Source organism: Sinocyclocheilus anshuiensis, unplaced genomic scaffold (assembly GCF_001515605.1).
Source record: "Sinocyclocheilus anshuiensis isolate Anshui unplaced genomic scaffold, SAMN03320099.WGS_v1.1 scaffold1836, whole genome shotgun sequence".
NCBI classification, from domain to species: Eukaryota; Metazoa; Chordata; class Actinopteri; order Cypriniformes; family Cyprinidae; genus Sinocyclocheilus; species Sinocyclocheilus anshuiensis.
This window is the reverse complement of record NW_015555949.1, coordinates 38,371-53,562: the sequence shown is the minus strand read 5'-3', so window position 1 is coordinate 53,562 and position 15,192 is coordinate 38,371. Positions and strand designations below refer to the sequence as shown.

The following is a 15,192-nucleotide window of genomic DNA, read 5'->3' as shown; positions in this document are numbered from 1 at the left end:
TATTGCCCTACACCAACCCTACCCCTAAACCTACCCCTCACAGGAAACTTTCTGCATTTTTAGATTTTCAAAAAAGCTCATTCTGAATTATTTATAAGCCTTTTGAATTACGGGGACACTGAAAATGTCCTCATAAATCACCTTCTCGTTGTAATACCTATGTCATACCCATGTTATTATACAAATTTGTGTCCTCATAAACCACATAAACATGCACACACACACACACACACACACAAATAAGATCTGTTTAATATCTCTATAGTTTCTAATAGATAATGTCATTAAATGGGAAACAAATTAAGACTGTTGGCTAAGTCTCCAACTTATCAGATGTTTCTCCTGAGGAAGCAAAAATTCCCAGGTGTGTCTCCTAGAGTTTCAACAGAAATCTCAATAATCCTTCAAAAAGTCTGCAATCAAATGTTCAAGATCTCAGAATGAACTCAGTAAAATTCTCATAAAATATGTCAGTTTCTCATTCGTATCGATTTGTTGTTTTTCTTAAAGGGATAGTTCACCCAAAAATGAAAATTTGATGTTTATCTGCTTACCCCCAGGGCATCCAAGATGTAGGTGACTTTGTTTCTTCAGTAGAAAACGATTTTGAATTTTGAACACAAATCGTTGCAGTCTGTCAGTCATATAATGGAAGTGAATGGGAATCACGGAGTAAAAAAATACACAAACAAAACCAAATTAAACCCTGCGGCTCGTGACGATACATTGATGTGTAAAGACACAAAACGATCAGTCTGTGCAAGAAACTGAACAGTATTTATATCGTTTTTTATCTCTGATTCACGCAATGTCCGAACTGTTGGACATTGCGTCCACATAAATGGACCATTGACACTCTATCTACAGTCTCAATTAGGAGTGTCAATGGTCCATTTGAGAGATAGGTGGCAGTAATGCACTTATAAGTCTGCGATCCGCCGTAAAGCAAGAAGAAGAAGAAGATGCCTCACGCACCGGCTGTCGAGGACACGCTCAGGAGGACGCGCCGCCGCTCAGGACAGTTCGGACATTGTGTGAATCAGAGGTAAAAGTGTCGTCACGAGCCGCAGGGTTTAATTTGGTTTTGTTTGTGTATATTTTATGACTCTCAAAGCCGTGATTCCCATTCACCTCCATTATACATTTAAATTAAATTAAATTAAATTTATGCATTTAGCAGGCGCTTTTATCCAAAGCGACTTACAGTGCATTCAGGCTATACATTTTTTATCAGTATGTGTGTTCCCTGGGAATTGAACCCACAACCTTTGCTCTGCTAATGCAATGCTCCACCACTGAGCCACAGGAACATCTTCGTTTGTGTGCTACTGAAGAAACAAAGTCACCTACATCTTGGATGCCCTGGGGGTAAGCAGATAAACATCAAATTCTCATTTTTGGGTGAACTATCCCTTTAAGTAATTTTAGGAGAAACATCTGACATACTGGTAATACATCCGAGTTTTCAGCAAACAGGGTAGCACCTGTTCCACTTTTACTGTACATACTATGTACAAACTATAGTAACAACTAGGTACCTACAAGTAACCTTAACCCATGTGGTTGCCTTCTGTTTCTCAGTACTTTCATGGGCCAAATGCAGCAACCGCAAACAGTTTTGGTAAACTATACAAAAGGAGCTTCAAACATAGTGTTGAGCACTGACATTTCTTATATTTACTGTACATTGTGTACAACTGTATTGTAAAATCACATAAATTAACGATCAATTTATCATATGTACGGTAAGCTATTCTCATGTTTGTATGCTAATTGGCATCCGGTATTTAAATTTTTCACATACCATGAAACCCATTTTTAGTGGCACAGCATTACTGACTTAGCTATTCTGTCAGATGATTTGTTGTTATATGTGTGTGATTATGAGTATGACTCTGTAGATAATATCAGATGCTGGCAGCAAACGGGACTCTGTATGTATGTCTGTTGGTTTAAAAAAAAGAAAAAGAAAAACGCTGCTTGCATGGGCTAACCACAAAGCTCTTTCTCATACTAACACACAAAACTGTGTCACGTAAAACCTTTAGGAGGGGTGACAGGCCAGTTCTGAATTGTTGGCTGCTGTTTTTCCTTTGAAATAAGCTTCCTTTTAGATTTGCACATTTTGCATGCAATCGGAAATCAAGATACAGCTTCAAGGACGACCGTTTCTCTCTATTTGTTTCACCACAATGGAGTTGAAAGGTGCAACAAAAACACACACACTTAAACAGACCTACACACCTGCTTTGACCTGAAAAGCACTTAAAGTTGATACATACATTCTACATTCTAAAATGAACTGGCGGCACCTTCTGCTAATAAACTAGCATGATATTTACACTCTTATAGCAATATGTAATCATTTTTGTAAATTCATATGAATTTGTACAATTTCATTTGTATGCAATGTAAAAAAAAAGAAAAAAAGAAACTGTAAATATACTGGTAATTTGTGTGCCAGTATATAAACGTCATTTTATGGACATGCAATGACGTGCAAAATTACAAATAAATCACCTGTACAGATTTTTTTCTTCTTTTTTTTTTTTTACAGTGTAATTTTATACAATCTATTTACTCCCCACTGATGGATAGGTTTAGAAGTGGACCATCTTGCTTGCTTTTTCCAAAAAAAAATTATGGTTTCTTATGAATTCATACAAAGTCGCCACCTCATAAAATAGTTACCTTTTCTCATGAGATCAGGTTGGATTATTTTGTAGCCTAATGAAAATAAAAATAATTAATTTCTGCATAAACAATTAATTAATGCATAGGACTTTAATATTAATAATATTTTGTAATGTACCAAGTTGGATGGTTGCCAGTATCAATGATTCCTGCACTGCTTTTATGCTTTTAAATTATGAGTGAAGTCATGGTCTGTATAAAATGTGAAGGTATAAAAAAAAGGTCTCTTTTTTGCGTTGCCCTGAAAGTGTACTCCAATTCATGAACAAATTACACTTATGAGCCTGTTCTTCTTATTGATTCAAAAACATACAGTGAATGACTCAGTAAACAGTCCAAAAAGAAGAGTTACTGGTGTCTACAAACTCTATAGGGCCATTCTTGATTTTGTATCTATCTATCTATCTATGTATCTATCTATCTATCTATCTATCTATCTATCTATCTATCTATCTATCTATCTATCTATCTATCTATCTATCAAAATGAGTTGTCTAGCAGAATGTTCATACTCTTTTCCATACAATGAAATTGGGGATAGGGACTTTCTGTTGAACTCAACCAAGAACTAATTTAATATGTAATAACTTATGATATAAGGAACATTTGTATGGGCTACTTTTTTGGTACGTTTTGGAGCCAGCTTTTGCAGATAGTCATGGTCCCAATCCAATTTCTTTGCATGATGTATTATTTTTGTGTTCTATGTTTTTAAGTAGACATGAAGGTGAGTAGGCAATCCAATTCATGTTCAGACATTAGCTTGCATGTTTCAGAATTTTTGGTCTTCAAGATATTAGTCCCATTACTACTTTCTGAAATACAGGACAGACTCAGTGAAGGAAAAGGTGGAGACTTTAAGAGGAGATGTCAAAAACAATAATAGACTTCATGAGTCTTTTGAGTCAAAAAGAAGAGAAAAAAAACATTTTATGAGGAAACGACCAGATATTACGGTATTAATAAAAAACCTTCTATATAATGTGCACTTCCACATATTCATGCTGAGCAATTGTCCATTAGAAGATACATAAGAACCTGGCACAACATGGATAATGAGATTTAAACGTGACAGCAAATTGTACGATTTTCAGTAAATGAGAAGCAGGTGATTCTCCATTTTTTCCCATTTAATCTAACTACTTTATATGATAAAACCATTTCCAAATGTACACTCAAAAAGATCTCAGTTGTGATTATTCTTTACAATGGTATGGATATTGTGATTTTTACACTACTTTTATACATTACTGATTTGTATGTTTCTGCTTGTTTGTCATATTCAGTGACACAGTCTCAATCTGTTCAAAGCACAACGCATCATTTCCTGTCTGCTACAGTCATGGAGGGGTGTTTTGGAAAAGTGCTGTAAAAGTGAAAACAAATTCATGCCACTCACGGACAAGATGATCAGGATGAACCACAGTATTTAGTTTTTTTCTGTTTTCCTGCAAAATGTCTTAAAGTATCACTGGCATTATGAATATTGTTCCAAATAAAAGTTTTCCACAGTTTCCCTCAACAGCCAATTCAGTCACACGGCTGGATATTTCGCTGCATGGGGCATTTCAGCAATCTGTGTGAGTGTTTGTGTGTGTGTGTGTGTGTGTGTGTGTGTGTGTGTTGTTCTTTCATTTGTATTCACTGTGAATGACTCAGTACAATCTCAGCATGCGAGCTGCTTAAACAGAGATGGAGAAATTCATTTTCATTCATATTTCCTGTAAAAATAACACTAACAGAAGCAATAACAGAGAAAGTGTTTGCTTATCATTTCCCTTAAGCATAAACAGGAATGGTACATTTATGATCTACACATTTGTTTTCTATACCACCAGTTAAAAGCAGGATCACACAATGATATGCGAAAAGCTCGAGACTTATTTCGAACACTATTAAAAATGTTATCTTTATCTAATTCAAATTTTTATATTTATGTTTATACAACTAAATGTTTAAATTATGTATATATAAATGTTTTTATTTATAATTTATATTGTATTATTTTATATTAAATTATTATCTTGTTTCACAGTAGTATTTTGTTATTGAATTTCACTATTTTCCTGTATGTTAAATTACAGTAAAAATGACAAAATACACAGTACAGTACTTTAACCATAGATATTAAAATATTTTCTAATATTCAAATGTGTAAAATAGAGTGGAACATTGAAGTGTGAGAATTATGTGAAGTACAGTTATAGTAAATATGTTTGTTTTTGTTTTTAAATAAAGAGTATACTTTGGAATGAGGAATTTTGTACTATAAGTAATGTATACATATAAGTAATGTATATTTCAATTTATGAAATATGAATGTAAGTATCGATGCAGTATAATTAGCAGTGTAGGTAGTTAGACTTTGAAAATTGATCTGGTATGTCTAGATGAGTAAATAAGAAAAAAATATGATGTTAGCAATCAAAATTTCAGTCATCTCAATCATTATCGTCTTCAACAGTCATATTCTACAGTCAGTATTTCATTCAGTCATATTAATTGGTATAAATCACAATTACAATCTCATTAGATAAAATAAAATGAATAGATTAATTATTTTCCCTAGAGCTTTTATTAATTAGCTACACACTGAGATTAAGTGGGGCTTTTGGCAGTCCATTGGATTTTATCATAAATCTAAATAACAGACACAACAGTCGCTTCTTTGCAAAGCTTTGGGTTCCATTCAATTAATTAACATTAAATTTATTCTGACATACCCACACAACCACACAGGATTTCTTTCTGTCTCTGTGTGTGTGTGTGTGAAAGAGTGTGGAGGACTTTTGCTGGGGGTCTCCCAGACATACGCCAGCTCCCTCGCGGGTTTCCATAGCAACAGATATATAGAGTGAAGGCACGTTCCCTGATGCAACGCAACAATTACAATTCTCTTACTCGCTGTCCCATCCCCCATATTACCACCTCCCTATCCCACCCCTCACTTCATCTTACACCTCTTTAATGCCACACTCACTTACTTTCCCAAAACAAAGAGTGAAAAAAAAAAAAACCTTTTCAATTTTCGTTCCTGTGTATACCACAAAAAAATGCACCACAAATCAATCCTCCATCTGTAGGTGCTTAACTGGTTGTTAATTAGCTGTTTATAGCATATGCCTACTTTAATATATGTTTACACATTATAAGCAATACACTGTATTTACCCACCATGATGATACAGAGCTGTTTGATCTGTTGGCTTTTGTAGAATGTTGTCACAAATATTAAATAATATAATTTGAAAGAAAGAAAGAAAATTTGAAAGAAAGAAAGAAAGAAAGAAAGAAAGAAAGAAAGAAAGAAAGAAAGAAAGAAGCTAAAGCGACTAAAATAACAAAAGACTGTTACACTATTTGCTTAAATACTTAAATATTTCTCAGAAAGTATGTGCATGTTGATAAATCGTGCCATATCACTATTGCCCATATCTACATTTTTTATCATTTATTTCACTCATGTTGATCCATCAATATTCAATCAGTACAATAAAATCTAAATAAATAAATATTTTCAGATCGGTGCACACTTTCAGAAAGAGAAATTGTTTACATTTATCTGTCTTTTTGAGGATATATATCGCTTTGAGGTGTCGCTTTTTATGATTTAGCGCCGCCTGCTGGCAAAACAGTCTGATTCATTTTCGAAACGTTTGGTTTCAAAGAACCACCCACTCAATTTGCCAACCTAAAGTGTACATTTAAGTATCGAGGACTTATTCTGACAGTTTAATTGACATCATAATGTTTTGCGCCGGATAATCCTTCCTACTTGGAAAAAAGCAGTGTTGCTTGTTAAAAATAAGCATGAAATATTAAAAATAGTCAGCTGCAATTTAATCTAATTCTTTTTTTTTTTGAAGTGTCCGAAATATAACTACAACTATTGTCAGTTATGGAGGACGAAACCTGCAAAAACAATAAATAAATAAATACACAAATAAATAAATAAATGTGTGTATAAATACACAAATTCTTGTTTAAATACATATAGAAATAATTAAACATGTGATTAAAGTAGGCAAATAAATCAAATAAATTGGTGGGCAAATGGAAAATGTTTAAGTAAATGCTAAACTCATCCTATTTATTTTCCTTTGATCACTCATTTATTTCTGAATGTAGTTCCACATTTATTGTTCCTTTGCGCAACATGCTAATGAGAGGGTGTCAACCATGGACTTGGTCGGGTCTTGTGATAGCTGGGGGCGTGGCTTTCCCGCTGACAGGAGATGCATGGTGTTAATCCAGTATGGCCTAGTAAAGTCACTTTTGCCGTTCAACAGAGCAAGATACATAAACTGAGCTATATTGTCCGTACAGTATCTGTGACTTTACAAACGACCCAATGACTACAAAACTAACCCTATGAAAAAGTGTAAGATAATAATCAGTCACCTTGACTGATGACGTTAATACGCATATGCGCAGGCAAACGCTCAAGCGCGACCCACACGATCCGCCTACTCTTGCATAATTGACACCCTCTCATTAGCATGTTGCACAGAGGGGAAAAAAATGTGGAACTACATTCAGAAATAAATGAGTGATCAAAGGAAAATAGTTAGGATGAGTTTAGCATTTCCTTTAACATTTTCCATTTGCCCTCCAATTTATTTTATTTATTTGCCTACTTTCATCACGTGTTTAATTATTTATTTATGTATTTAAACAAGAATACGTGTATTTATGCACACATTTATTTATTTATTTGTGTATTTATTTATTTATTGTTTTTGCAGGTTTCGTCCTCCATACCTTTGTGGGTGACCCGTTCGAATGTCAACCCGTTTTACTGAACCGTTTGACTCATTCATTAAAAAGATTGGACTCAAAAATATGATTCGGGTATCGTTAGCAGAACGACAGCCGACAGAAAGCACGACTTTGTTTGCGGAAATATTAACAGACAAATGTAACATTGTACAATTTGTTAACACTACCCTGCTTCTTAAAAATGAATAAATAAATAAATAAATGATAGATAGATAGATAGATAGATAGATAGATAGATAGATAGATAGATAGATGATAGATAGATAGAACAGCCTACAGAACAATTTTATGCAATACTGAGTTGATCCATAGGCTACGACAAAAATCACTTGATTTAATTACATAAAATTGAAACATACTAACTTTGAGCAATGCATTACAATAAAAGTCAATGACCTATATTTTTGCAGCTAACAGTGTGCAATCCTGCAAACCGCACAGCATTTCTATATCTGCTTCCTTTAGTGTGTGATGAGAGGTGTGGAACACGCGCGTGACGTGCTCGCAACCTGAAGGTCTAGAGAAGTTCTAAAAGCAGGCGTTCTTTCAGAGCACTGCATTGAAGAGCTGCGTTGATTTGAGCTGTAGCCTACTGGGTAAGTGCTGTTTCCATACTCTGTACATTATGCATGAACCTTCAAGTTAAATTTAACCTTAGTTTAACTCAAATAATGAATACGTACCCTATAAACAGAATTTCCGAGGATATTAAGAGACAGCCTGACTCTCCGTACTGCTGATGTAGGCTAACTGTTGTTGACTGCCTAGAAATTCACTAATAAGATGTTCATCATCGCATACATTCTGCAGCCTTATTATCCAGTTGACTTTGCCATAGCTGTTAGTGTGTCAGTTGCAGGAAACCACAAAACGTAGAAGAAAACAGTGTATAAGTCAACTCTGCATTTGAGAACCTGCTCTTCTAAAAACAACAAGGTGATCTTTTAAAGAAAGCACCATGTTTGGGATGTATCAAGAAGATTTCAGTTATAAGAAGAAAACATGTTTTCACACTGTTTTGTCTTACAGTGCCCACACAAGTGTGGCAAAAGCTGTGAATCACAAGCTTTTGTTGCAGTTCGGAGCATATGCCTGGATGTTTGGTTTAGAGAAGGATTTAGAGCTTGTTTATCCAGTATTTGAGCACTTTTTTGAGCATTAATTGGTCTATTTTAAGTCAGTTTATACCGGCTGAACTGTTGTGGCTTTGGCCTTACCTACGATGTATTAAATTCTTCCCACAGAGGTGAATGCAGCCCTTTTATAGGTGATATTAATATCACCTAAATGTTGCTCTTTCAAAGCTTAATAGAGGTCTCAGTTACGGTATGTTTAAATTATATAAAGTATCAAGGTTGACTGAGATGTTTCTCCTCAAATTTGATGAAATCAGTTGACATACAGTAACAGTACAGTTATATAAGTTGATAAGAAATGTTGCGATTTGTGAATTTTGAGCTAAATGTGAGATTATAGGGTCTTTTCAACAGTATAGAAAAGTCTAGCCTGCTCTCTATTTAATCTCATTTAAATATAAGAGAAACAACGGAGATATGAAAGAGATTTAACTTGATTGTTGGATATATCTTTTGAACTTTTGCTTCTTTGAAAGGCATTTTTATTGTTTACTAATGTTACTTACTGATGTTGACATTATGCATCATATCAAAAACGTCCCATCTGAGCTCTTTCTGCCAATAATTTGACAAAACCTGCTTGTAAATCACACTGTTATTGCCAAAGAATCACCTTTTCTGAAGAATTATGAAGACAAGTTTACATGATGTCCATATTTGTAAACAGGGCGATATCAAATAACATGAAAGATATGAACATACTACCTTCTGTGGTATGATATGTGTGAATTAGAGGAACTGCAAATGTCGGGCACTGGAACATCGTACTCGCAGCAAACTGCAATTTCCAACCACATTTTAACCAAGAGCACAAATGTCAGTGTTATGTGATTAACGGTATACTGCAACTGTTTCTAAGACATTTGAACCAGAATATTTATGGTTTTTCCTATGCTCCATTGTATAATATACTCAGCTGTTTATTTTACTGTATCTGAAATAGCCTTAATCTAAAGCTAACTATCAAACTGCAACGTTTATCTGATAATTCCTATTATTATCAATGTTAATCTAAGATTTATAAACTAAATGTGGGTGAAAGTTGTATTTCTCAGTGGTTATATGTTGACTTCTTTACAAAGGATAACATGGTACTAAACCTCAAACACAGATGATGGTTTGTGGATTAAGTCATGTTATTTCAACAGGCTTGTGGCAAAAAACCATGGGTTAAACATACTATGATGAACCAAAATGTGCAATAGCTCAATAACTCAATACCAGCATCAATAACAGCAAAGAACTGAATAAAAGCAGCTGTAAGCATAATTGATTTGAATGAAAATGGCGTTTTGCCTAGCAGGCTTTGAAATCAATCTTGTGAATGCTCTGCATGTTCTGCATGTCTTTGGTCCTTTCAGTAGTTACTTTCAAATTTAGGGTTTAAATGAAACAATGACGTAGGATGAGATACCAAGTAGATCTGATTTTTAGCGCGCTCTCGTAGTGCTAAAACCTTGATTGTAAAAATCACTTTTTCTCCTATTTGTTTATAAACATTTTTTATGTGTTTTGCCTTTACCTCTCAGATAGAAATGCACAACACTGTAGTTCTGTTTTTGAATTTAGAGCTGTTAAAACTTGACTCACATTATTTAGATATTGTTGTCAGTCCAGGTTCTGGAGTAGCCACTGAAAATGTTTATTTATACAGTATATTCCATAATATCTTAATTTATGTTTAATTTAGGTCTACACTAACGTTCAAAAGTCCGTTTTTTAAATATAGAAGTCTCTTATGTTCACTAGGGCTGCATTTATTTGATCAAAAACACAGTAAAAATTATTATTGCAATTTAAAATTTATTATTACAATTGACTCCAGTCTTCATTGTCACGTGATCCTTCAGAAATCATTCTAATACGCTGATTTGGCAGCTGATTTCAAGAAACCTTTCTAATTATTATAAATGTTGATCACAGTTGTGCTGCTTAATATTAATCTCGGGACAGACATTTTTTTTTAAAGAATCTTTGATGCATTTTTTTTTTATTTTTATAAAAATCTTTTGTAAATGTATTTACTGCCACTTTTGATTAGTTTAATGTGAATAAAATAAATTTTATTGTTAATTTCTTAAAATCATATAAATCTCATAGGCTATATATATATCAAAAATAGGAAAGTACCTTTCATTTGTTTTGATATTTAATTAAAATATAGCACACTATTTTATATATATATATATATATATATATATATAAAATAGTGTGCTATATTTTAATTAAATATCAAAACAAATGAAAGGTACTTTCCTATTTTTGATTTGGAACTTTATTAATGCAAGTTAAAAGATTTATTCATAATAAACGAGTATGTATGGTATCAGTGCAAATTATGCAACATTAAAACACGCCAAAAAGGGATGTGACAGAACTATCTTCAAACTGTTCACATGGAGTGACTGCTCCATAGAAATAGAGTGACTGGAGCACTGCTGCTTTATATATTTTTTTACATTTTACCTTATTTGTATATTTGTATAGTTGTATTTTATATTTAATCTGTATCTATCTGTATTTATGTTCTACTGTTAGTGTTATCTGTATGCACCAAGGGTCTGAGAGTAACGCAATTTCAATTCTCTGTGTGTATGTGCTGTACATGTGGAAGAATTGACAATAAAGCAGACTTGACTTGACTTGACTTGAAGAAAAGTAGTCCCATCTCAAAAAGACAATTTAGATGACATCTCAAATAACACTTTTTTTTTGTACAGAAGAATTATTACAGGTGCTTTAAAAATACAATCTTTATGCTTCTGCTTATAAACACTTCAACGTGCTTGCCTACTGACATTGTATGTGGATTCATGTAAAAATGTTTTGTTTTTATGAACTGAGAGTTCTTTGGAAACTGAGCCACAGAGTTTTAAGTATTGATTATGGAATATTAATTGAACACGCCTTATGAGTTTAAGCTCCCGAGTGGTTTGCGAAAGGTCAGATGTATTTGTAGTTCCGTCCAGTCCAGTGTATGTGAGTTCAATGGAGGCGTTTGTCTTTTGATCCCACACTTCTTCCACCACTGCAGCTTTCACATGCTGGGATAGTTCAACTCTGTCCACTCTGGAGTCAGTATTGACCCCACACACTGTTTGATGAAATATCACATTCATAGAGCCAGTAAAGACTTACTCTAAAGTTATGACATTAAAGATTCTGTCTGTGTCCTGCTGTGTTCTTTCTATCTGTCTGCTGTTGTTTGTCTCTCTTCTGTCTATCCTGGTAGCAGAAGCAGGTAAGAGCAGCAGCTCGCTATCTGCGTGACAGTCCTTCAATGATGCAGGAAGTGCGGTTTGAGCTGTCAGTCAAACGACAGGAAGTACTTGGCAGTCATACAGACACATTTACAGAGCAAGAAAGAGAGTTTTTAAGCTGGTGTTTTGAGAAACTTAAGCTAAAGAAAAAAAGTATGTTATACATATTGTTATACTAAAATAACAGTCAGAAGCACTTAACAACATGGAGTTTAATTTTTATATATATTATATATGATTTTGTAATTAAAAATATAAAATAACATTTTACTTTAACAATGCATGTGTACAAATTAGTGTTAGTTTTGTTTGTTTTTTTGTTTTTCTCCCTCTTTATTTACTCTCTCTGCTTACACATTAAATATTAGTATATGCTTTTTCTATACCATCTAAAATCATCTTCTGTTTATCACTTACAATTCTTACATCATGATATGATAGAACAGCTGAAAACTTGAGACTCTTAGCAACACCCTTGCAACCATCTAGTAATGTTGATTACCAAGTAAATACTTTTTTTTTTTTTTTCCTTTTTTAGGTAAAAATCTGTGAGACACTTACAATGGAAATAACATTCAAATACTCACTTTTTAAAAGTATAGCTACAAGATGTAAATATTTTGTGTACATGATTTTAGTGTGGTTAAAAATGCTTACTAACCTATTCTGTGTAAAGTTATCTTTAATTTTATGACTTTGTTGCCAAGAAAATTTAATGGTAAATAAGGAATTTACATCTACACACCATCTTACTAGGTTTAAACAGAAGTGCTTTACTAAAATTGGTAACACTTTACAATAAAATGCATTAGTTAGCATTAGTTAACTACTTTATTTAACATGCACTAAGAATGAACAATACTTCTACAGCATTATTAATCTTAATTGATGTTAATTTCAACATTTACTAATGCATTATTAAAATCTAAAGCTGTGCTTGTTAAGCAATCAATGACTGGATTTTCATGAACTAACATTAACAAAGATGTATTGTTCATTGTTCGTTCATGTTAATACATTAACTAACATGAACTAATAGAACCTTATTGTAAAGTGTTACCCTAAACTTTTAAGTTTTCACATTTATGGTTTTGAAAACTTCCAATATTGTCCCCATTCACTTGCATTGTAACTTTGATTTGAGGATGAATCTAAATTATTTAACGTAATTTAAAAGGTAATTAACTTTATGCCACAAATGCTGTTGTTTGAGCTTAACCATAATATTGCTTTAACAGTTTTTAACTGTATTTCTTAGTTTGTTATGCCACCTCCAATATTGTCGTGGCGAGTTAATGCCACTCACATTTTCTTGCAAAAAAAACAAAACAAAAAAAAAATCTGTTTATAAAAATTGAAGGGGGTCTGAATACTTTCCGTACCCACTGTATATATATATACATGAATATCGTGCACCATAACATACACATCAAGTATAAGTGTGACCATGATGTGCGTGTTAGTGCTGTATGTTTGGCTGTGACTCCGCAGGGAAGTGAATCCTGGCAGGCTGTTTGGATGGGAGTTTTGTATTCCACATCTATTAATAGTTCTTTCTCTGGTTCTCTCCCTTCACCAGTTACCTTACGGCTTTCAACTGGCAAGAACTCTAACACTCTGTAAGTGTTTACTATGGTTCTGTGGTCCAACTGTTTAACAAGTCAGTGTGTTTTCTGCTTAGTTTATGACATGTTAAGTGTTATTGGTTCATTGAAACGTGGTTGATGGTTGGTGTGAACTGGTGTTGTTAAATTAATGGGCATGTGTAGTATGGAGAGAAGTTAAAGCATGTATTCAGCTGTGTTTCCATTAGACAACCGCATTGCTGATGGCTTCATTTTTTTTTTTTACTCTGGGTTTTAGTAAATGGCTGAAGGAGAGATTATTATTGATTATTAATCATATTGATTATTATTGATTATGTGACTTCATTATTATATAATGATGAACAGATCAGAGTTGTATATTATGAATATTATAAGACTCTCTCATAATCAAAGACATTTTTAACCATTGAAATGCTGAATGTACTAATGATCTGTTAGGCTACTCATCAGATATGTTATTAATTAAACTTATAGTGCTCTCAATGATTTTCTTTTTCTTATTTATTTGAGGAACAAAGTTAACTTATTCATTTCTGTCATTTTACAAAACTTGATTTTCTTCATCAGTATTACATTTGAAGTTGTCAGAAAGTGCAATGAACTTATTTTTAATTTTGTTACAAATCTGCTAAAAAAATACTGACTATCTATTTACTAATATGCATTTAATTTAAATTTGTAATTTTATTATTTACTGTTTTTAATTTGACTTTTTTATTGTCCTTTACTACTGGAATTTATTTTATTCTGCTTTTGTAGACTGTTCCAGGTTTTCATCCCAGCTATAAGAGAGGACAGATCTGGTGGACAAAGGACAAAGTTAAACACTTATTTTGAAAAATATTACTTTGGATGCCACAGAGTGAAGGACCCCACGATTGAGCCATCTGAGTTTCGAAACCCATATATCGGACATGACAAATATGAAAATAAACATCAAATAGGAGTACATCACTGTACAGATCCTTACAGTGGAATTAACCACCGTGCTTTCAAGGAAAACTGTATATCAGAGGCTATTGCTGTTGGATCTGAGAGTTTACAGTCATGTCTCCGTTCCTGAGGATAGGTTTTTCGAGTTTTGAGATGGACCTAGGGCTTGCCTACCATGAAGAAGTACTCAATCCATACTGCGCTGTCTACATGAAAGAAGCTGTGGAGACTGGTAAGATACTTTTGGTACAGATATTAGGGCTGTCAAAATGGCTGAAAAACTCAATTCGAATTTTGTACTTAAATATTATCAAAACTCGAATTATATTCGAATTTAAAATGCATAATTTCAGTTAGGGAGAAGAAAAGCTTTTGGCTTGTCTTCTGAGGCCACAAGAGGGTGCATCGAGCAAAATATTACTAATGCACATTTATTCAAAGCATAAGATAACATGACTATCTGTGAAAAAAGTGCATAATGTTTAAAATAATGTTTATAAACCAATTATAATTAATTAAGTTGCTTAAACAACTATAAACAAAACAGCATCATGTATGTATGCATAGTTTAATACAAAGGGCGGAAAGCCAATCACAGAGTACATTTCTCATTTAAAAACATGAGATGCAGTGGGATGGGGAAAAAATCCGTCATAAAGTCTCGAGATGTTTTTTCAAAGTTGAACTTGTATTAGCTTTACAAGGCTTTCTAAACATGTGGCTCTTTTGTGCGAGACGCGAGTGCAACGGTAATAGATGTCCCTCTAGAAAATGCGCGAAATAT

At 33.4% G+C, this 15,192-nt stretch overlaps 1 protein-coding gene across 1 annotated transcript in view; it reads left to right on the top strand.

Annotated features, from left to right (window-relative positions):
- Window positions 1-7,979: 7,979 nt before the first annotated feature.
- The window catches only part of LOC107675981 (protein kinase C theta type-like), a 23,611-nt gene continuing 16,398 nt past the window's right edge, over window positions 7,980-15,192 (top strand). Inside the window, exons 1-3 of the mRNA XM_016470499.1 lie at window positions 7,980-8,068; window positions 13,448-13,487; window positions 14,235-14,640. Coding sequence (XP_016325985.1) covers window positions 14,523-14,640 — 118 coding nt within the window. The 5' untranslated portion in view covers window positions 7,980-8,068; window positions 13,448-13,487; window positions 14,235-14,522. The remainder of the gene's footprint in view (window positions 8,069-13,447; window positions 13,488-14,234; window positions 14,641-15,192) is intronic.